The sequence below is a fragment of the Camelus dromedarius genome, chromosome 32, assembly GCF_036321535.1.
Source record: "Camelus dromedarius isolate mCamDro1 chromosome 32, mCamDro1.pat, whole genome shotgun sequence".
NCBI lineage: Eukaryota > Metazoa > Chordata > Mammalia > Artiodactyla > Camelidae > Camelus > Camelus dromedarius.
Window position 1 is genome coordinate 21,645,446 of NC_087467.1, and position 24,114 is coordinate 21,669,559.

The window sequence follows — 24,114 nt, forward strand, 5'->3', positions numbered from 1 at the left end:
AGCTTCAATCCTGCCATTCATTAAATACGAGTTACAGGGGGTTGCAACGGAATTTTTTTTATAAGCAACCATAATTAAAAAGGAGGTGGTTAAATAAGGTTCTCCTCATAAGGCTCTCCAGGAGGGACGCTCCCCTCATAAATCCAGGTCGGCAGAGCCCCAGGCGCTTCCCGGGACAACGCCCTTCAAGGCGGGGACCCCAGGCACCGTCCATGGGACCCGGCCTTCTAGGGCGCGGGCAGCTCCTCGCCCCGCCCCGCCGCGCCCCGCCCCGCCCCGCTCCGGGAGTCTCCGCCCACCCCGCCCTCGCGCGCCCCCGCCGCCCTGGGCTCGAGGGCTGGGCTCCGGAGCGCGCACGCCGTGCGTCCCGGCCGCTCGGGATTGTCGCCCGGCGCGCCCCGGAAGGCCCGCAGTTCGGCCCGCCATGTTCGTCTCCGCGGCGCTCCGGGCCCGGGCGGCGGGCCTCACCGCCCAGTGGGTAAGGAGGCTCGAATGAGCGCGGGCGCTGCCGCCGCCCTCCCCTTCTCTCTGTGCCTCCTCTGGCGGCGGGCACCCTGGAGCCCGGGGCTCCAGACTGGCCTGCGGGCGGCGGCAAGGACACCGCGGCCTTCGACCGCTCCTCAGGGAGGGTCGGCCGTGCGGGTGCGAGGCCTTCCCTCGGCCGGGAGTGCGCTCTCAGGGCGGTCATCGGCCGGAGGGCTGGCGCCGGGCGAGCTCTGTCCCGGGGCAGCGCCGAGCGTGGGTCCGGCCGGCGGGGGAGTCCGCGGGCGTGTCCTTGGGCCGTGGAGGGGCGACCCCGGCGTCCCGGTGCCCGCGTTGCCCGCACTTGCCTTGTGTGCCAGGGGCTCGGCGAACAGCTGTGTCGCTCGGCACCCGAGGACGCAGAGCCCGCGTGGGCCGCTGAGCTCCAAGCTCACCTCGCTGGAGGCAAGGACGTAGACTCTCAGGTGGAAACACTCGTCCTCCTTGACTTAAAAATGCACATTCCAGAAATGACGGAGGGCCCACGGGGCATTTACCAGAAAGAAAGAAGCCTTTCCCCCAGCGGTAAAATAGAAAGCTTGAGTCAGTTCTCAGCAGGGGCGAGGGAGGCGGTGTGAGCTCACGGCTCTGCAGTTAGACCTGAGTTTGGATGCTGTCTTCACCACCTTTTTGAGTTTTGTGACTTAGGGCTTTTATGTTTCTCTGTTTCCTCAGTTGCAAAATGGGGATATTCCGCTTTGCAAAGTTTAGTCTTCCAATGAACATATGAGGTTCTGTTACCTGCTGGGCTCCAGGTAGCAACGTGGATAATAATAATGATAGGTAACATTCTGCGACTGCTTTCTAAGTGCCAAGCACTGCGGTAGGTAGTAACATTTTAAATCTAGTTTATGAGGCTTGTACTATTACTTCCCCATATTACAGTTAAGAAACGTATTTAGATGATCCCTGTTCTTGTGGAGTTGATAGTCGTAATAGGACCTTAAAATTAAATTAGTGAACAGTGTGAAAGTACAGTTGGCCCTTGAACGGGTTTGTGCTGAGTGGATTCACTCAGAGGCGGGGTTTTTTTCCCAACAGTAAATAAGTACAATACTACAGGATCCGTGGTTGGTACAGAGGATATGGAGGAAGCTCATATTGGGAGGTCCGGCTGTTGTAAGTTATATTCGGATTTTCAACTACTCAAAGGGTCCATGCCCCTAGCCGCTGGTGTTCAAAGGTTCAACCGTACAGTGTTAGAGATATGAATAGGGTCATCCGATTTGGTTTGGAGGTAGTGTAAGATTTTTCCTGGGAACAGTTATGAACCGACTGGGGATGGGGTCAGATGAACTTGGGAGACGGTATTCTAGGTGGAAAGGACGAAATAAGAAAAACATTAGGAACAGCAAATAGAGTAAGTTTAAAAAATAGAAAACCCATAGTTTTATCAAACTAGAAATGACCATAATGTTGACATTTTAATGTCTGCAGTTAAAAGACCTTACAGAATTTTTTTTGGTAAAAATCAGGTGGTATTGTTCACACTGCTGTTTTGTAGCCTGTTTTTTTTCCCCCATTGTACATTTTGAGCAGCTTTCCTTAGTAAACGTTTCTACACTGTCATTTTAAATGCTGCATAGCATTCCATTGTGAGGAATATTCTATAACTTCTATAACCAGGCCCTTCTAACCTTTTACAAACAGTGGGAAATCACAATGATTTAGCAAAAATAAGGAAAAATGTGAGTAGAGGTATCCCTAATAAAGTTCCTTTCCTGAAGGAGAAATCTTCAAGGAAATTATTTACATTTTCAAAGAAATTGCTTATTTTGTCATAATTTCTGCTTTATTAAGCTAGCTGCCAATTTCTTCAGCCACAGGGTTTTCAGCTCATCGTTGCTTAAAAAAACCCAGAATTTAGTGCTGTGCCTGGAAGACACTAATTGTGTGACTTAGAACCATATTTCTTAATCTCCTTAAACCTCATTTTTCTTTTCTGTAAAGTGCAGTGATACCTTATTGAGTGTCAAAGAATTGCCTAAAAATTGTGAAATACAAAGCAATAGATACCCAGAAAAGGTTTACTTCTCTCAGTGGTTGCCATGACTTTCTGTAAGGTTGACCCCACTTTACAACCCATCGCTGCCTCACTCCCTAGCCACTGTAATTAAATACAGTGTTTTAAGGGGTTGAGAGTGGTATTTTCAAGGATTGTGTTTTCAGTTTTAGAATTTTTTTTTTAATTTATAGTTTTTATTTCTATCTTTTCATTCATTGAAGCTATTTTTCTTTATGTCTTTAAGCCTGGTTGTAGTAGCTTTGAAATTATTGTCTGGTAATCTCCATTGATTGTCTTTTTTCTTCAAAATGGGTTGTTTTCCTTTTTAATTTTTTTTGGGGGGCTATATCGGGTAATTTTGGATTATATCCTAGATGTTGTGAATGATGTCAGTGACGCTCTAGATTTTGTTAATTTCTCCAGAGTGTTAACGTTGTTGCAGGCAGTTAACTTAATTGAACTCACACTGCAGTCCAGCTTCCTTATGGGCAGCAGCTCAAGTATTGGTTCAGTTCATTTAGCTAGGCTGCTTTGAGTGTGCATACATGTTTTGGGGTCAGCCACGGAATTGGGCATTTCTCCCAATTTGGCCAAAATTTACTTGTTAATTCTTTCATAATGTTAGTAAAATCTCTTATATTTCTTTAATCCTAACTGACACTTTTAATTAAATTATTGATGGAAATTTCTTTGGAGAATATTTGTAAAACCTCCATATGTATATTTGAAAGTATAACAAAACTTAATTTTAGTGGTTAAGGCATGTCCTCAAGTCAGGAAAACCTATGTTTGATTTTTCATATATTTAGCTGTGTGATCTAAGGAAAGTTTTTTCCTTCCTTTGAGCCGTAGTTTCCTGTAAAACAAGGGGTGATAATAATACCTATGTGGGGGTTGTTGTGAGGAGTAAATGAGTTACAATATTTGTTAAGTTTGTAGTACAGTATTTGACAGAGAGGTAATAAGCATTTTTATTTATTATCATTATCCTTGAAATAGATTGCACAGTTACTATTAACTCATCACCTACTTTATTAAACTGAATGCATTGAAAATCTTATTTCCCAAGGATTTTTGAAGTTGTAAAAATACCTACTCTGAGTGTGCCATGGGCAGAGACTGGGAGGAGCCTTTGGTTTCCTCTGCATGCCTTTGCTCTAGACAGTAGGAACAAGTGGCCTTTGCTTGAGCTGGCAGTGGAGGAGGCTAAGGTAATAAGCTAGTAGGTATTGGTGAACAGTGAGAAGAAAGTACAGAGGGAGCCGACATCACTTTTTCTTCACTAGGAGATATTTCACGCGTGAGTTGTGACCCCCTGTGCAGTTGCACACATTTATTGTGGATTTAATCTAAATGTTTGGGGTAGTATCAAAGGTATATTTCTTTTCTGAGTTGGTTGCTAATAAAGAAAAAGTGTTTTTCAATAGCTTGTCCTTAGTTCTTTCTTACTAATTAGATTACTGATTCTGTCAGTTTTGTTTTACAGCTTCCTTGTCTTTTATTAAGGTGCCCTGTCTGGATGTGGCCTTTTATAATGCACATGTCTGATAGAACTGAAAAGTGAACAGAGTTAGATACTTCTAATGTTTGAGCAACTCAAGAAACTTAAAAAAGAAAAAAAAAAGAGTAGAGCCCGTGAAAGGTCCTATTCTTGGGGAGTGGGTAATAGAATGTAAAATTGTAATTTCTGTCATTTTTGAGCTATTAGTATTGTAAATGATGATAAAAGACAAGGGCTGGTAGAAAACAGAGGACTTAGATTCAAAAGGCTTGGGCTCAGAATGCATCTCTGTTGCAAATTGTGTAATGTAGTGCAAATTTCTGTTTCTGAGCCTAAGTTTCTTTAAAAGCAAAGTGGAAATACATAATAGTAACTAACTGTAGATTTTTGAGGAGTCAGTGAAAAAAATGTGTTAAGTACTTAACACAAAGCCAAAGCCACTCAAGGTTATTTGAATCCAAAGAAAGCAGTGGCACTATTTGCCTGCTGTAAGTCTTCTCCCTTCCTTCTGAAACATTCTGAAAAAGGAGTAAGCTAGAATTGCATCCCACTATTAATTCTTCACTATCAGATTATATTCTTGTTTGTGAAAAAAAAAATTACTTGAATTTTCTTTTGGAGTTCACTGAACTCAATTGGAATTCACTGAACTGTAGACATTTTCAGAGTCTAATGAGAAATGACTTTAGTCTAATGAAAAGCCTAGATCTAGTCTAAGGGGGAAAACTCAGCTTACCCTTCAAATCGGTCACGCCTAGCTAAGCTGTTCTTTTCCAGTTCTAAGACCAATTGGTTCTGGAATGCCTTTTTATTCCAAAGTGAAACTGAATTCAAATGGCCCATTAACTAGGGTAAAGACTACTTACATTCAGACTTTTCTTTTTAAATTGAAGTATAGTTGATTTACAATATTTTATTAGTTTCAGGAGTACAACAAGGTGATTCAGTATTTTTTATAGACTATACTCCATTTAAAGTTATAAAATATTGGCTGTATTCCCTGTGCTGTACAATACATGCTTGTAGCTTATTTATTTTGTAAATAGTCGTTTGTATCTCTTAATCCCCTACCCCTGTCCTGCCCCTCCCCTTCCCTCTATAATTCAAACTTTTAATGTCTTATTTATTCCTTTGCTGAAAATGCCTGATGTTGAAAGTACAATGAGTGTGGTAAGATAGGTGACGTTCTTAAAGATATCGAAAAGCAGGGCAGCTTTGAAAATGACCACATGCTAACTTGCTATGAATAACAGTGTATGCCAGTTGAAAAGAAAAAGAGGGCTAATACTTATCAGTTTACCATCACTATTTTGCTTACTTTTGTTTTATAAACAAATTGAGCCCTTTTTCTACTATTTTGAAGAGGTTGACTTTAGACATTGAAATTAAGTTGCTGAAATGCTGTGCTAATGTATATATATTTAGGTTTTCTGTAGGAACTGTTTTGTTCCATTTTGTTTTTTAGAACAGTTTAAAAGAAAACACCAGTAAATAGCTTGTTTGAAATAGGGAACATACATGCACCCTCTCTCTAAGTAAGAACTCTGTGTGCGGCAGGCTTTTTCATTTCTAGCCTGTCTCCCTGTCTGGTTTTCTTCATTAAACTCTGCTTTCCTAGATATACTCTGGTTTCTTCTCAGAGCTGCTTCTAGAGCTCTGATATCATCAAATAGTTTAATTCAAGTGGCTAATAATGTCATGACTTTTGTAGTCATTAGCTGTAAGAGCTAATGAGAGTTCTCCCACATTAGACATGTGACCTTGAGAGGTTTTTTTTTTTTTAATCTATTTTCTGGAAATAATACCCACTTTTCATGCAAGTTGTATAAACTAAACAACATGTAAAAAGCTTAGTGCCTGTCACATAGTACTTGTAATAATAATAGCTGATGGTAGGTAATAGCTGATGTAGTTCTTACTACTATCCAGGCAGCACACTAAACACTACATGAATTATCTCTTCTAATCCTTACAACAACCCTTTGTGGTATCTGGGGTTGTTATTCCAATTTTGCAAATGAAGTAGCTCTAGAGCTGGGCTTTTAACCACTTTGCTGTGTTGTGTCTCTGCACATGGGGTATTTATGAAATATTAGATATCAGTGATACATTCCAATTTCTGAGATGTTAGAATGTGAAAAATGCGGTTTTTAGGAATGATGAAATCGACATTCTTATTTGGTGTTGGTCCTTTTTCGTATCACACCCACCATCAGAAGGACAGTGTTTCTAAGATTAGTTTGGTTGCATTAGACAGCATGGTTTGGATTGGGGAAGGGTCAGCTGGAGAACGGTAAATGTCCCGCCATGAGAGAGTGGGTAAATGGCCAGTAAAGTAAACAGAGAATACTAGGGTTCAGAAGTTTGAAGGATTGAGTACTTCCCTACAGTTGAGTTAATGCTTCCTTACTTTATTATGAAATCCTTTGTTTTCTGTCAGAATTTAGTTAAGTAACAACTCACTAATGTTAACTCAATAAAAATTATTCTTTGATTTAAAAAATGTATCTTCTCAGCTAAAGCGGTGGCAGGGACTGACTTGTAACTTTCAGTTTCAGTTAATTTTTTAAAACTTTATGCTGATATTGTTCTTATAGTGTTATTTGGGAATTGTGGCTTTAATTTTTTGGTTATCCCAGTCCATGTTCTGGATGGGCAAATTAGGGATACAGTCATGACCTTGTATTTAGTCACAGGTTGACTCTGAGGCAATTTAGGAGACATTGAATAAAAGTATAAGAACATAAACTATGTCCTTTGTAAGTGTTGCACTTATTTTAAGGAAAATTTATAATATATCTCAGACACAAGAAAGCAAAAAGAATATAATAAACACTGTATCCATAACTTGCTGCCTGAGAAAGAAAGCAAAACCAGCGCAGTTGGAGCCCCTGATGCACCGCAGCTGGTCAGATGCCCCCTCCCCCTTATCCTGGCGCGTATTTTACACCTGTGTTTCCCATTCTGTGCCTGGGTCTTTTCTTGATGAAAGCAAGTGTTCTGTATAAACCTATTTCCTCAACTGAAATGCTATTTGGATCTAGGGAAAAGTTACATCTATGACTGTGTTGTGTTACCGCTTTTATGTCCTTCTCTGCTATGTTTGCCTGTGAACGGTCTAGCTTTCTGCCAGTTCCGTGCTTGGTTTAATCCAGTGTTCTCCCGTCTGTAGTTGGTAGAACTCAGAGCGTTTCTGAACAATAGTTCACTTGCTTTTCAGGAAGGGTAGTAGAGAAGGTAGGAATGGGGGAGCAGCTACAGGGCAAAGAGAAATTAATGCGATTGGAGAGAGTAATCAAATGGATTCCTTCCCAAACAACTGAGTTTGGTCAGTCTGCATAGCATCATAAGCAGCTTTCTGAAAGTACTTTTATGGCTGGAGTTTCTAAACTAATTTAGTAAAGAATTATAAAGGGAGATACAGTTGATTCAGTTGCACATAGTATATGACTCATTTGTATAGAATGAAAACATGTTTATGAAGATCCACATTAAACGAGAGCTGGCAACCAGCTTGTTTCAGACAGAAGTGAAAGGCAGTAAGTTTATGGTACATTAGCTCTGCAATTGCCTGCCAAAAGCATGTAGTAGAAAGGATACCCTTCTTCCATTGACTCTTGTGTGTGACTTTAAACTTTCTTAAAATTTTAGGGAAGACATATAAGAAATTTGCATAAGACTGCTGTGCAAAATGGAGCTGGAGGAGCCTTATTTGTGGTAAGTAATTAGATTTCTTCAGAATGGAAAGACTTGGAAGTTTGGGTAAATACAACGTATCTTAAACACCAGTGTCTTTGGTATTTGCTGGCCATTGTGGTAATTTAAATATAGCTAATTGAATTCACTGCATTTCAGAAGGTTTTAGCTGAACATCTCAAGTTTAAATTGGGACCAGGGTATCTTTGGAAGTGAGAATTTAGGTTATTCCTTGGTGAAATAACAGCCCTGACCTGATTTCTGGTCACACTCGGTTCTTACAAACCATTCACGTTGTCTTACTGAAGATGCTGAGGCTAGAACTTGGGGAAATCCCCAAATGGCACTAGTTTGAAACTAATGGATTTTAGTAATACAGTGAATATTGGCAGTTGGCCTTTGTGGTTTTGGTTTCCAGGGTTTAACTGCAGGTAGAGGTCAACGAATTCCCCAGTTTGGTTGCATAATTCAGAAAAGCTAAGATAACGTATCCCTTCTCTGCGACAAGATACATTTCTCAGGATTTAATCTAGTGTTTAAAGGCAATTTAGTGGACTTGTACAATGATTCAGTTTGTGATACAGTTTTGGAAAATGAAATTCCTAGGCTGAATCTTAATAAATGAATTAGCCATACTATTAATAAGTAGATTTCTGCTTTGTATTTTATCATCTTCATCTAAAAACATGAAATTTGCCACCTATTTGAGATCATTGCCCAAAGTTTCTGTTTTCTTTCCTCTTTTATGTCCTTGAAAAAGCAGAACTCTGAGACTTAACATATTAAGGGGTTCAGTTCTGTGTTTACCATACATACAAAACATTGATTGATGTAGGTGTTAATCTCAGTGTGACTCATTTGATTTCCTGTTGACGTGCCATTTCTTGTCAGTATTTGAAGAGGGCATGCTCTTTTTGGAGAAGAAATGAAGCTAGCTGTTGGCTAGTTTCATTTGTGCAGGGAAGAGATGGTGCTTTTGTACCTTTCGTAAGGTAGTAGTTTGTTTGACAATCTGATACACTCCTTAGGAAATGCACATATTTTCACACTCAAAATTTCATGTCTTAGTTTCATAAGGCTTCCAATAATTGGTAATTTTTGTAATTAAATTATATTGGAAGATCCTATTCTCTAATCAAGTTGGATAATGCTTTTTTGGTTTTTTGATCCTAAAATTACTTCTTATAACCTATAAAGGGTGATTTCAAAAACTTTTCTAAATTTTTTAGTTCTGCTAACATTTTGGTAATCATGCTGATCAAATGTGTATTTATTTAATAATGAGTTTAGCTATTCGTTTTGATGGAGGGGTAGGTTGATACAGATCATGTTGGATTAAAGTGAAGAGGTTAAACAACTGGTAGTGGTACAGTAAAGTACAAAGTTTTCCACACTTTTGAGGGGACTTTGGTAACTTTGGAAAACATTTTTTTCCCTTTATAAAGCACAGAGATACGCCTGAGAATAACCCAGATACTCCATTTGATTTCACACCAGAAAACTATAAGGTATGACTAAATTAACATTATAATTAATTACAAAATACTTAGTGTCTTCCAGATATATAAAAGCAGGTGCTTTTTCTTTGATACAGAGGATAGAGGCAATTGTGAAAAGCTATCCAGAAGGGCATAAAGCAGCAGCTGTGCTTCCAGTCCTGGATTTAGCCCAAAGACAGAATGGATGGCTGCCCATCTCTGCCATGAACAAGGTACTTCATTTTTGCGGTAGTTTGAAAAGAGGAGAGATTGTGTATGGTAACTCCCTTATGTAGAAGTTCCTCTGACAGTCCTTAATGTCATAATCTAGGAGTGTGAAGCCCTTGAATCATTTATATGTTTCAGGCCTCAATTACGCTTATGTTTTGTTGGTTCCCGTAATAATGCAGAGAAGAGGAGGGTAGAGCTTTTATCCTTGCAGGAAATAGTAAAGGCGTTACAGTGGAAGAGGTTTTCTTTTTTTTCAGTCTTTGAGAGAAATGGCCATAATAGTAAGATAAAATATTCCAAATATGTATAATTTGCTGTAAATATACCCTGAAAATGAATGTACTGTTTAAACTAAAATTAGAGAAAAGGATCTGCTCACAGCTAACGTGAGTCTTTTAAATATTTTGGCTACAGTCTTTAACAAAAATCTATATAATACATGATATCTACAACACTTGATTATGGCACCTTGCAGTCAACAACCTACAGAAATCTCATGGGTGATGCATTTAAATAAAGTTAGTATATTCATGCATATTTTAGGATTCATTTTTTTAATAGTGTTTTTCAGCAGTGATCCAAATTTCAAGTTTATTCATATCCTATTACTATAATTACAGTTGTGTATGGTGTTACATGTTATAGTGTATTATTTACAAAGTAGTGTACAGAACCTTTTGTTACTTGATTCTTTGGAGAATCACACAAGTAATAAGCCAGTGTGATATAATGGGAAGTATATTTGGTTTTGAAGTAAGAGAGCTGGTTTTTCTCTGGACTGACTCCCCGTCTGCTGTGAAGATCTTGAACTAGAAGAGCTCTTGCAGTTACTATGTTGTAATTTCTAAGTGGCAGAGCTGAGACTAAGTCATTCCAATTCTGTGCATTTTTTACTTGACTGTTGCAGAGATTCTGCTATACTCTTTGTTTCTTTTCATTTTCTAAATTTTATTTAGTCTGTTATGTTAGACCATTATTATCTTTCTTGGAGTATAAGAGTGTCCTCAGTTTATCTAATGGAATCCCAGATGCAGATTTGAGGTACAGCTCGTTGACCTCTTACTTGCTTTGTATAGGACTCTAACACCGTTGTGGACCCATAGTGTTTTTTTGATTATGGAAAATGGTATAAAGCAAGTGTAGTTACTACAATACTTAGTAAACATAGGTGCTTTCTTTGTTTTCAATTAATCACATGTATGTTTGGGAGTTTTCTAAATTACATTGTTTTTATAATAGCCAACTTTCTAAATAATGATTTAGATTATGTTTCTAATCATAGATACTGTTTTTGCAAAAATTTATGTTTTTAATAATGGCAAGCTTGTTGAAAGTCTTGCTGAGTGGAAAGCTTAGTAGAGCAAAATAAAATAAATGAAGAAACTAACGTGAGAACATTTCAAAAATACTGTCCTGTTCTGTCTAGAATTACGTGTGTGTGTGAGAGGCAGGAAATAGCTTATAGAGAATAGAACCAAGAGTCTTTTCACTTTACATTTGAAACTTCTAATGTTACTGTTTCTTTGCTCCAACCTCTCTCACCCCTTAAAGAAAAGCCCAACCTTAACAACAAAAGCAAAATCCAGAAGCTCATGCATCATTTCTTTAACCATCACTAAGGCGTAGGGAGGTATGCAGCAGCATCCTGGGGGAGCTTTTTCAAGTTAGACATCTGGCTCTTACAAGCTATTCCAGTGGTAGGGCCCCAGCGTGTATTTTGAGAGAGCTCCCCAGATTCCGAAGTATAAGCCTGGTTTATATCACCAAATTAAATTCATCACATTTACTTTATCTTTCACAAGTCAGCCATGATTAGATGTCTTTTGAGAATACATTTCCTTTAGAAATCTTGATATGAGAAGGTTTAATATATTTCTCATTGGAAATGCCATTCAGTGAGTTATTTTTTTATGTCAAAACCTGGATATGTGTATAATTTTTAAGAATGCCAAATAACAAATCTTAAAACCTGATAGGTTAATGATATTAGATCACCTAAAAGATGGTAGCCTGGATTATAGTCATGATAGACAGTGTGTGGACCAGTCTGAGCAAACAGCTAAAAAACCTCGCTTTCTTTAACAGACTTGCCCTGACCAAGAAAATTGTACTCAGATAGAATCTTCCTTGGTCCTGAATTTCAATATGTCAAAACAAATATTTTCTGTAAATAACTTGACATGAAGGGTTGGGAAGTACTAGTCTAAGATCCAGCTTTTGTAAAGAGCATTGTGATAGGAAATAGAAGTAGTCTTTTGGATTGTTCTGGAGAGCTGTGTGTGGGGGTGTGTGTGTGGGTGTGTAAGCACGTAGGTGTATAAACCAGTACAGGCTCATAGGTGAGCTTTGATTCTCAACCCTCGTTGTGTCGCCGTATTATCTGCGTGCACTGTACGTCACCAGTAACATCAGGGACTTTTTGAAAAAAATTGATAAAAGCTTAAAAAGGTATAGTTGTTTAATATTGCCATTTTTTGCCATTTAGAAATTTTAAATTACAAAATATGAGTTGAAATGATCAAAGTAGAAATTCTTAATAGTGAAAGACAAATGTTTACTAGAGAAAAAGAAGATCCTTTTGCAGAAACGACGAGTGGGGTAGAAAGAGGAGAAGAAAGTGCTATAACCATGAGCTTCTAGGCTGTGTGTGATTTAGGTGTAAAAGTTAAAGGATGATACATTTTATGTTACATGTATCTATTATAATTAGTACTTCATTTAGTGATGTGTGCTTATTTCTCTAGTAAGGAAATCTCCAATTCCCTTAATTCAGAACAGTTTCATTTCACTTTCACTCCTGCAGTAGAATTCGTCTTCCACTCCAGAGCCTGTGAGGATTGTACAGATAAGAACACAATTGTAGATCAGGTTCAAGCATATCAAATTGTTTATTACATTGCAAATGGAGAAAGGGTTGAAGTGGGAAAACTTTTCCTATAGGAGATGGAATTGGGAGATGCTGCTTAGTGGCAAGGAGGAATCTGGGCAAGAGACAGATTAGGAAATATGGGAGTGTCCATATGAAATATATCACCTTTAAAAAACAAAATCTGGAAAAGAAACAAAAACAAAACAAAAAGCGTTGAAGGATTTATACCTTGCAAATATCAAATACAGATATAGTTTCTGCTTTTGTAGAACTTTTCTAGTTTTTACCAAATTGAAGCAGTGTTGAAATTAGGCTTTTTACAATATACATAAAGCTCAATTAATAAACATTGTAATCATAGTATTTTAAAATTTCCTAATATTTTAGGTTGCAGAAATTTTACGGGTACCTCCAATGAGAGTCTATGAAGTAGCAACTTTTTATACAATGTATAATCGGAAGCCAGTGGGAAAGTATCACATTCAAGTCTGCACTACCACGCCTTGCATGCTTCGAAACTCTGACAGCATACTGGAGGCCATTCAGAAAAAGCTTGGTATGAGACATTATAACTTTTATGAAAAACAGAAGTGACTTTCTAGATTTGGCTTATTTCTGTGTACATTTTCCAAGTTTTACCATCATTCTGGATCTGTATTTCACAGGTAAATTTTTGCCTTACTGTGTTTACCCACCATTATTTCTTCTTATTTTTAGTTTTTCTTTGGTTCTTAAGTTTCTAAGCTGAGTTTTCACCTTTTCTAATCATTGAGTATGTCTGAGAAGCTTCTAGAAGTTTTAAAGCTTTCATTGTTTATACAATTAAGTTTCACTCATTGTATGGTAGCATGTGGCACATAAAGAAGTGACCGTATTGTCCTTGTCTTCTTCCAAACAAGACTTAGGAGAAATAAGATATAAGAATAGCAGGAATGCTTGAGGAAGGAAATGTGGAATAAGGCGTTTTTCTATATGAAACTGCCTTTGCTGCATTTATCACTCTACAATATCAAATGAAGTAAAAGGAAGTGTCTTAATTTTGTTGTCTCTGAATATAAAGTACTTGCATGTTGTAAAAATAGTTGGGCATTATAGAAATACATAAAACAGAAAGCTGAAGTCTGCTCAAAGTCCCATCCCCCAAATCTGTATTGTTCTTCCTGAAACACAGCACAGATTAACATTAAACTTAAATAAAACAAACTTAAATTAAAAATGCCCCCTAAAAGGTACAAATTCTGGTAATAGTTGAGTATATTAGTTTTAGGTTTGTATTTAGTATTGCCTCAATTTTTCTGTTGTTAAGTTATTCTGCAGTTACTTTCACGTATACCTATCTTTGCACACGGGTCCAGTTGTATACTAAGGTTGTTTACAAGAAGTAGAATTGCTGGGTCAGACTTTACTGTATTTTGTCAAAATACTTTTCCTAAAGATACGGGAGTATGCATTTCCCTCACATTCTTAATGACCTTTGATATTAGCAGTTTTCAAAGTCTTTGCCAATCTGATAGTATGACTGATTTCAGTAGGTTGCTTTTCACAATCAGAATGAAGATAATCGTCTCACGCGCTGCTGTGTATCAGTAAACGGCAGTGAGTCCCCTGAAATTTGATTGTTTTTAAGGAAACCACTTAAGAAATCTTTGAATGTCCTATGATAATTATACAGAGTTTTGTTTAATTTAACAAATTTAATGCCTTAAATACATTTTATGTATCTCTGTAGTATGTTGGGGATTTTTTTTTCTTCTTAAACTGTATTGCTATTAAAATACAATCTGGGCCTTACAGTGATTATTTATATTCTTAGGGATAAAGGTTGGGGAGACTACACCTGACAAACTCTTCACTCTTATAGAGGTGGAATGTTTAGGGGCCTGTGTAAATGCACCAATGGTTCAAATAAATGACAACTACTATGTGAGTATTTCACTTCTACAAATTAAAGTTGTATGATGTCATATGTAAAATATTTTAACTATTTGGTTTCCTGTCCTCTGGATGTTGGTTTCTGAATTATTTAGAAGAAACTGTTGGCTTAAATATCTAGAAGGTTTTTTCTGGTTTCCAAAGTTTATTAAAAATCATAATAGAAAAACTTTACATAAAAATATGTCAGTTTTAGCTTCCACACTGTTACCTACCAGCAGGTTTTTTAAAAAATCATTAAGTATTTTTGCACTTTTCTCCAGGGCATAATGACATATTTTTAAACCTTTTAAATAATGAAAAATTTAATAATTTACATATAAGTACAAAAAGTAACCACTAAGACTTAATATGTAATAGCATTTTGTCACACTTATTTCAGGTATTATTTTTATCATTATTATTACATGTAAAAATAAGGTATAGATGTGGGTATACCATCTCTACATCCATCTAAAATCCCATTCCTTTCCTTTCCTTTCCTTCCCAGAGATAACCACTATCATAAGTTTAGTGTGTATACTTCCTATGTTTTTTAAACTTTTACAATCTATGTATCCAGGCATACTAATACAAAATACTATATTGCCTGTTTCAAAAATTTTGTAAAGATGATATCATACCTCTAAGAATTGGTTTAGCTGGATCTCACAAGTTTTGATATGTCATATTTTTGTCATTTAGTTCTAAATATTTTTAAATTTCTGTTTTGATTTCTTCTTTGACCTGTTTTTTGAAAGCGTTCTTAATATCTAAGTGTGTGGAGTTTCCTAGTTATCTTTTTAAATTGCTTGCTACCCTAATATCATGGTTTTGATTCATAATATCTTGTTAGCTCACAGTTCTTGGAAATCTGTTTTTGGAAAGTCTTTTAGGCCTGCACTGAAGGTGGATCCTTCAAGAAGGGATTCACTTTGCTTCTCTCTTGCTCCTGGAAATATTACTAGCCCCTAGAAAAGCTCCTTTACCTACACCCTCCTCTCTTCCCTCAGTGTGTAAGGTTCTGGAATAGCAGGGGTTTTTTTTTTGAGAGAGAGTCTTAATTTCTAGTTTACCATTATATTGAGGGTATAGCTTTTTGGGGTCTTAACTTCACGTGGTTTGGATGATCTCCTGTGGCCTGGGCATTGTCCCTTTCCCCTCTAGGCTATGAAACCTTGAAGCCAAATTTGTTTTGGTCGTTCCACTTGTCTCCCTGGGTTTTCTTTGCGTTTTTGGCCTCTGGGTATTTTATTCTTGTCAATGTCTTGATGGTGATAAAATTTTTAAGTTTTTGTTTTTTATCTTACCATTTTTAGTCGCTACAGCAGGACATTTAGTCAGGATAGCTAGCCTGCCATAATGCCTAAAATGGAAATCTACAATTTTTTTTTAAATGAAGATGAAATTTTATTTCTTTGGCCTTTTAGATTTCTAGGATTTTTCATTAACTATAGTGATTTTCTTCATTTTAATGATCAGTGATTGAAATTTCTTACCTTCTCTATTTCTCATGCTTTTAAAAAAGGTCCTTTAAAAATATGGCAACAATCTTCTCTTTTCCCGCTTTTCTGCATTTTACTCATAATCATGAGGCTCTTGATTTAAGCAGGAATTAGACAGTCAGGGCTTTGTATTCAGCATTGTAAGTTTAAGTATAGTAGCCTATGGATTTATGCAAGAGATTCTTTTAGTTAGCAGTGGTATGGTCTCTGGCAAGGCAGTTAACTTTCCGAATCTCAGTTGACCAGTGAATAAAATGAAGTAGTCGCATAAATGTTGACTGGATCCTGATTAGGAAAAAATATCAAACACATTTTGAGGATGGTTGAGTAGATTTGAATATGGACTTGACATTTGATCTTATGAAGGAAGTATTATTGTTTAGTTAATTGGGTGTGGTAATGGCATTGTGTTATTTAAGAAAATGTTCTTGTTCTTCGGAGATGCCTGCTGCAGTATTGGGGTGAAGTGTCATAATGTCTGCAACTTGCTTTTAAATGATATGGCAAAAAAAAAAAAAAAAAAACCAACCCAAGAGACATCTGTATACATAATTGAAATATGGCAAAGAATACGGTTATTCATGCATAGTTTTCAAATTTTCGTAATAAAAGAGTTGGGGGATAAAATCATTAGATGAGTTTGAAGATTCCAGTTTTGAGATTCTGAATGTCTGTTGAACCCTAAGCAGTTTGAAGCAGCTTATTTTTATAAATGTTTAATTATTAAACAAACATTAAAGCCTGTGTGGCTAGGGACTGGAGATACCGTATTGAATCACGATTCCTCTAGCATGGTACCAGGGTCCTAGAAACATTTTCTTAAGGACTTAACTGTTTTGGAGGGGGAGAGGGGATATAATGTAATTTAGGCATTGTTTTCTCTTACTTTAATCTTGCCCTATTCTGTTTTGTCTATCTTTTGATTAAACCTAGGGTGCAGCTCGGTGCACAAATGTGTTTTAATTGTATTATTTTAAATAACAGAACACTTGCTTGAGGTAAGAATTTTACACAGGTGAGCAGTTTACCAAATACAGAGCTTCCCTGGTTGAAATGGGGATTGTAGGGTCAAGATCACTAAAAGAAATGTGTCAAAAAAGATTTTTTTTTCCTTTTCCGTTTGAAAATTAAGTGAAGTTTGAAACAGGGTGAATTTCACCTGGGAAAGAAAGAGGGTATCACTGGGGTATTAGATGTTTAGCCTAGGGATAGATAATTCGGCATCTGTGTTTAAGTTCTGTGACTGCTGCTGCTAATTACTGTTTGACCCTCACTGTTTCTTCAAGGACATAGGATTTGTTGAGCATGTGCATGGCACTGTTCTTTTTTATGTATTTTCTCTTTTAATCCTCCAAACACTCTGAAGTAGGTTTACCAATGAAGAAACAAACTTGGGGAAGCTGAGTAACTTCTAGGATTACTAGTTAGTAAGTGTTGGAACTTGAACTCAAATGCAGCGCTCTTTCCTGTCAAAGCACTGCTCTGTATTGCCTCTTCAGCTGCAGCTCCTACGGCACACTGCAGTTAGCAGTATATACCATATATGGGGGTGACTCTGTTGCTGCTTCCTTGGTAACTAACTTGTGAGCTGAGACAGACAATAAACTGATACTAGGGATTTACACTGATTTCAATAGTAGGATGTAGTTTTAATGTGACTATTGTACTTTTCTCTGGTAGGAGGATCTGACACCAAAGGATATTGAAGAAATTATTGATGAACTCAAGGCTGGCAAAATCCCAAAACCTGGGCCAAGGTATCCTTTTATTTCTTTTTAATAAATTTTAATGACTTAACCTAAATTAGTCTTTCATGTAAACTTAATTAAAAAATTTTTATACCCTAAGTTTGCAGATGTTTTCAGGAGCCTTGAGTAATACCTAAACCAATTTGTCATCTAAAGTAAGGATTTTTTTCCCCCTCCCAAACCCTATTAGATAATCATCTGCTATGTACATGAGTATTTATAGAGAAGGGAAATTTACTACAATAGAAATCTGTTCCATTGTTTAAAAGTTCATACTGCCAGAAGCTTGACCCAAAATCTGTCTTCCTTCTAATTTCCACCTAAAGGCCCAAAGGTTCTATGCTTTGAACAAACAGAAGATAATTTTTATACCTCTTCCAAATGCTCTTTATTACATGAAATAGCTGTCTCATCTTCCCCTCTTCTTTTTCTCAGATTTAATATCCACAGTTGCTTCATTGTTTTTCCTTATGTGACACAGTTTTGGTCTCCTTCCTTTATAAGTCTTCTGGTTGGCTAATGGCTTTCTTAATGTGGTGTTTAAACTAATCATCATATATGAGATCCGTACTGAGCAGTGCAGAGCATTGTGGGACTGTCTTCTTTTTCCAGACATCATGCTTGTAATGCAGCCTAATTACATCGATTCTCACTTCACATGCATTACACCATTAAATTGTACTTATAGTCATTTAGAATGCCTAGATCTTTTTCAACTTGAACACTGTTTATCCAGGCGGCTCCATCCTGCAGTTGTGTTAAACTAATTACTTTTCTTTCAATTATGAACCTGAACTTTTACTGCTAAACGATCCCTCCCATTCCTTATCTAAGTGTTCACATTACTTAAAATTCTTAATACTAGCAAATATTTGCATGGTTTTATACAGTTTTAATCCCTTAGTGTTTTTTCCTGCTTATGTCATATAAAATTGTCCTTCTCAACATATTTGTAAGTTTTAAAGGCCATATAGTATTCCAGTGTATTGAGAGAACCATAACAGGCTGTTTATTCCCGTTTTAAAATATGTTTTCCTGCTTTCTGTTATGAACAACAATTCCCTGAGGCTGAATTGCTGGGTCAAGAGGGTATGCATGGTTCTGTAGTCTGCATTCTAGAAGTACTCGCTCATTGCTCTGGCCAACGAATAACTCTTCCTGATCAGAAAGAGAGGTCAGTTCAGGATGACGTAAGTTTAGTAAAAGGCAAGCTGGACCCTACTGACTATTAATTTCTTTTCTAAGAAACATGTACTTCTTTCAGCACTTGAATTGAATTTGCTTAAAGAGGTTTGGCATTCTCTTCCTAGTTTCTCACTTTATTGGGCTACCCTTAAAACATTTTTAGGAGTAAAACATTTCCATTGTGAAGATCATTCTCCTTTATGGAGGCTATTGAAGTGAAGCCTTTCGTCATTTAATATTACAGTATCTATCCCTTACTTATTCTTGCTTCAGTTGTAGCTTCTCTCCACCCCACTCCCGAAAAAGAAAATGTTCATAATATTTTCTACCAACTTCAAGTTGTTTTTAGGCCCTAAATGTTTTTGAATAAGTTCATGTCACTCTTGTGTTTGTTCTTAAACCCTTAACTTCTTTCAACTTTGGGGACTTGTTTTCATATCTTAGATGCAAATTTCCTTGCGAAATCCACTTGGTTTCTTTAAAAGTCTTCATTTCTTCTGATTAGGTGCCGTTTATAATTCTGTAGTCATACTTTTGCTATCTAGAACCTCCTCTTTCCCTTCTGAACTTTGTGATGTATCAGTGACAACAGTAATTCAGCATATCTCTTGCCACACAAATAGACAGATAGTTGCTTTGTCTGTTGCATTCCCTCAGCATTCATTTATTTCAGAAACATTTCTGGACGTGTGCTTTGTACTTGGCACTATTTTAGGTTATGCCTGCAAATTATGAACAAGGTAAAGTTGTCATATATTTTATAGTCTACTGATAGAGATAGACAACTAATGTAATATCTGAGTAGTAAATACTATGAAGAAAACATAAACATAGAGAATGACTGGAGGTAATTAAGTCAGGAGAAGTCTTTCTGAGGTGGTGACTTAAAGTGACCTGAATGATACGCCCAAAGGAACCATGTACAGATCTGGAGGAACAGTGTTCAAGAGGGGGAGGAGAGGGTGAGTTAAGATCCTGGAGAAAAAGTAAGATGATAGTATGGTTGCAGTAAGGTGATCAAGGAAGAAACTGGTGGGAGGAATCAGAGAGTTAGGGGCCTAGTAATTTGGGTTGAGTCCTAAGAACAGAAAGCTGTTTGGAGTGTTTTCAGTAGGGGATGATTTTGCTGATATTATTGTCCTACTTGCTGTGTAAAGAATAGCTTAAAATTTAGTGGATGTTGTGGGACAGAGGAATTATGAGTGATTTCTAGCTTTTTGATCTGAGCACCTCAGTGATTCCTTAAAAATGGGGATTTGGGGTAGAGCAGGTTTGGGGAATAAGTCACTTTGTTTTGGACGTGCGAAGCTTGAGGTGCTACTTAGACATCCGTGATAGTGTGCTGAGAGGTAGGTAGGAGACTGGGACTTAGCCAGTAGATTAGGGCTAGCAATCTGAATTGGGGATTCATCAGTTATCATAGGCGGTATTTAAAGCCACGAATCTGGATGAGATTATCAGGGGTGAAATTAGAGTTTGTTGTTGTTTTTAATCTGGGAGATACTATAACATCATTGTAGTTTAACATTAATAAACAGGAACTAAGCACAGTTAAGCATTTTCAACATCTAATAATAATAGGGATGCTGCTTATCAGTAATTGTAAATAGTTCTTCAGTAAGATTTTTTTAACAGTGTTCTAGACTTAAGCCAAAGACTTTTGAATTATTGGTCTCTCAACCTATTTTTATTTCCTACTTAGCTCCTCTTATTTAAAAAGCTGAGATAAATCTACTTGGTTTTCAGTAATTGCGGAGCATCCATCAGTGGTGTCATGTAAAGACTGTATTTGCACATGGTAGTTCTAGGCTTTCTCCCCAGCGTAGGAAATCAAGAACTTTCCCTCTTCTTCCCCAAGTTAATTTCTTGGATAGTGAGAGAGATTTTGATTACAGTAATAACCAAAACACAGTTTTAGTTATTCTTTAAATTAACCAAAGCTGGTTAGTTCTTTTCATTAGTATTTTTATAGTAAAGCTCTGTGCTTAAATATTGACAGAGGTGCTAGTTTTGAGTCTTTGAGTGATGAGAGAAATTAAACTGGTTCAACAGTAACTGATTTTTGAGTACCTCTATCAGGTATACACTGGCCAAAATTAGTAAAGATTGCTATCTCTATATAGTAGATTAAATTAAGTTTGTAGGCTTTACTGCAGGATTTTACAGCCTTTGTAGTATTTTAATGTGCATTTTGTGAATGGTGGGGGCTGGAGAAAGTTTGCAGACAGGCATAACAGAGGACTGGAACCCCACTTTTTCCCCTAAAGTATGTTAGACACTGTAATTTCATGGAACAAACTTTAGGAAACTGGACCAGATTATTCTTCAAATGACTTTCCTATATAAAATTCCATATTCTTGTGGCAAGCTCACGTAGTATATGTGATTAATTCTTTTTATTGTTCCAGAAACTTAAGTTTTTTAAATCTTCCTAAAATTGGTCCTTTGTGTTGGTAAAGATGGTAGCTGAGCTTAATGCACAAGAGGGGAATCTAGTAAAGGAGAAGAAAAGTCCTCCAAAAGTGATTAATTGTATTATTTTATCAGCAGTCAGAGAGCAGCAGGTGTACCTCTTACCACTTAACATTTAAAAAAATTTACAAAGCCAAATACTGGTTTTTTTTTTTTTAAACTTAAATATTATTTTGCCACTTACCTTACAACTTTAATTTTAGGCTCTGACAATACGTGGTGACTGCTTTTTTTGATCTGTTTTTCATAGTGAATTTGTAATGCAAATATGTTAATTTCTGACTTTGTAGGTATTCTTTGTCGTAATACACTACTTAGTTTCTTACATTATGTAATGCAATAGTTTGAAAGATCTTATAGATGATTTTGTGGTATCATTTTCCTGTCCCCTCAACAAATGATTTCCTAGGGCTCTAAAAATAGACTTATAAAGATTGATGACAGAATGTGAGAGGCAAAGCCAGAAGGAGTAAAGAGATTTAATTGAACAAATTCTTCAGCTAAAATCTGCGGCAGGAACCAGGTAAATGAACAAAGCCAGGGAATAAGAGGGTGAAACAGGAGTAGGTGCCGAGTTGGGCTCCAGCAGCAGAGGTCAGACAGGGCAGAGGCTGAACTTGAACGATGACCTGGGAAAGTATGTGTGGGAGTGAAAAAAAGACAGACAGGTTTGTCCACCTCTGCACTGCCTCTCTTCACAGAACGACACGGAGACCTGTTCATGTTTTCTTTGTGGCTGTGGTAGCCACCCTGGTCTAGAACCTGTTTTTGAAAAATTAATACTAATAATTTAGCCTTTAAAAACATATATAGTCTTCACTACTTATAAGGGACAGCTTCCAGTTTCTCAAGGAATCCAGTTTCTGTTTCCAAATACAATGTATAAGTGTGTGTCCCTGTGACAGTGGATCTCAGTCAAGATAAAATTCAAATATAAAAAGAATAAATGTAGTGCTCTGGTTTATTAAAACATGATTTAAAAACGTGCCCCCTGGGGTTGGGCATTCTGCTGTGGTTCTTCGCCCTGATGTTGGGCACACGCTGACTCTCCCAAGCCTTGGTTCTGCATCTGTGAAACACTGTGGTCAGTTATCACTTGTCTCATGGTGCTGTTGTAAAGATGTAATGAGCTAGTGATGTATGTACGCTGTTTAATATGGGGGGACTAGTATTACTGTTATTTTTCTATTTTTCATATTTCATATTTTTATGTCTGTTTCCATGTTTAACTTTAGGAAGAAAAATCTTGCAGCAGTTGTAACGTTTGGATTAAGTAACCCATGCTAGTTCTTGGGTGAAAAATGTTTACTTAACTGGATTGTTGTGAGATAACAAGTATAATTTTTTTAAGCAAAGATTTATAAATGGTAATCATTAATAGTCAATTTAATGTTACTTTTCCTTTTAGGAGTGGACGCTTCTCTTGTGAGCCAGCTGGAGGTCTTACCTCTCTGACTGAACCACCTAAAGGACCTGGCTTTGGTGTGCAAGCAGGCCTTTAATTTATATTCACCTGTAAATATGTCACTGGAGAAATAAAATATGAATCTCCTATCTGCATAAACTTTTTATATTTGTTCATTTCCATCTGTCTACACCTTGGTGATAACCTAGCAACTTGCAGCTGTAAGTACCCTGTTAGAACTTCAGAGCATCATTTTAGTCTTCTGCTATCTTTGGCTAACTATGAAGACATTATTCCGTAATCTAGTTAACAGTTATTCCAACATCACCCATTTTCAACTGCCCTGCCACTTTTATCAATAATACAAGATTATTATGAAGTAAAAATTCTGTCCAATTTCTAATTCCTTTTGCGTTCCCATCTTTAGCCATAGCCAAGTCTTAAGTTAGTGTGATCTTTCTATAAACCTTATTTGTCAGTACTCTTTTAACATTTTTATATTTACAGCATGTAATTGTTACTTTATTTTCCACTGGTAAGTGGCAGGTCAAGCAGACTGTAGGAGTAAGGAGGATAAGGGAGTTGGCTCTAGAAGTACTATTTATCGTCTTCATAAAGACGGTATGAAACACTTTGACATTATCCTTGGCTATTCTGACCCTGCAGGTATACAAAAACTCATCGGGGGAAGAACCTGGAAGTGAGATTTGAGTTGGAAAGATCAGTGGCTACGCAGAGTATACTCAGTTGACTGCATATTACAACTTAGAAGTGGAATGCAAATAATAACTTAGAAGAAATAAAACCTCTCATTATTGTACCTAGTTGAAGAAACTAGCTATGAGTTTTGTAAGCTGGGAAAAAAAATAGCTTTAAGGCAGGGATAAATCTAAACTAATCCAGTTGTTTCAGGATTTCTCAAAGTCACTGTTTGGCCCTGGTCTTGTGACAGACTAGTAGTTACGATGGTTAAAAACATTATTTTTTAAGACAGCGTTTAAAAATTAGTTTTTGTTTTTCACCTGAGAAAGTAAACAGTAACAGTAATTCTTCAAGTGGCACAAAAAGGTAACAAGGAAAATGCCTCCCTTCCATCCTAGAGCCCTCAGACCTTCCCAAAGTCAACTACTTCTACCATTATTTTTCTCTCTTAAAAAAATAGTCTATCTTATCTTTGTTTAGCTGTTAAGTTTTTTATTTAAAATTATGAAAAAATACAGGTATTCCTTTAAATGAAAGCTACTACTGACTTGTAAAAAATGCCTTACACTTTGGTATTATTATTATTATTTTTAACTAGACAAAAAGTTAGGAGTGAGGAGCCTTCAGATACTGGGTGAAAAGAACAAGTCATGTTTAAAGGGTGGGCACTGGTGATTAATTTATGTACCATTTTAGAAATAGAAAATTAATTTTAGGTTGTTTGAGAGGAAATCTTCCTACTGCTATTTAAATTTTATTTCTATTGCAAAAATAAACCAACAAATAATTCAACTTTTCATTCTTCTTATTGGGCAAAGAATCTAATAACCTAGCTTCCGTTGTTTTTGGAGCGGCTACAGAACTTTGCTAGGGGAAGCTACCGA

At 36.9% G+C, this 24,114-nt stretch overlaps 1 protein-coding gene across 1 annotated transcript; it reads left to right on the forward strand.

Annotated features, from left to right (window-relative positions):
* The first annotated feature begins 335 nt into the window (after positions 1–335).
* Positions 336–22,687, forward strand: NDUFV2 (NADH:ubiquinone oxidoreductase core subunit V2). The gene is made up of 8 exons (XM_031439177.2): positions 336–478; positions 7,680–7,745; positions 9,170–9,232; positions 9,319–9,435; positions 12,690–12,858; positions 14,116–14,225; positions 17,399–17,475; positions 22,532–22,687. Exons 1-8 carry the CDS (start codon positions 425–427, stop codon positions 22,623–22,625), a joined length of 750 nt encoding a protein of 249 aa, XP_031295037.1. The 5' UTR covers positions 336–424; the 3' UTR covers positions 22,626–22,687.
* Positions 22,688–24,114: the final 1,427 nt, after the last annotated feature.

Coding starts and splice junctions, on each gene's coding strand:
- NDUFV2 (XM_031439177.2), top strand. CDS start 425: ATGTTCGTCTCCGCGGCGCTCCGGGCCCGGGCGGCGGGCCTCACCGCC. Junction 479..7,679: donor CGGGCCTCACCGCCCAGTGG/GTAAGGAGGCTC, acceptor TTAAAATTTTAG/GGAAGACATATAAGAAATTT. Junction 7,746..9,169: donor CTGGAGGAGCCTTATTTGTG/GTAAGTAATTAG, acceptor CCCTTTATAAAG/CACAGAGATACGCCTGAGAA.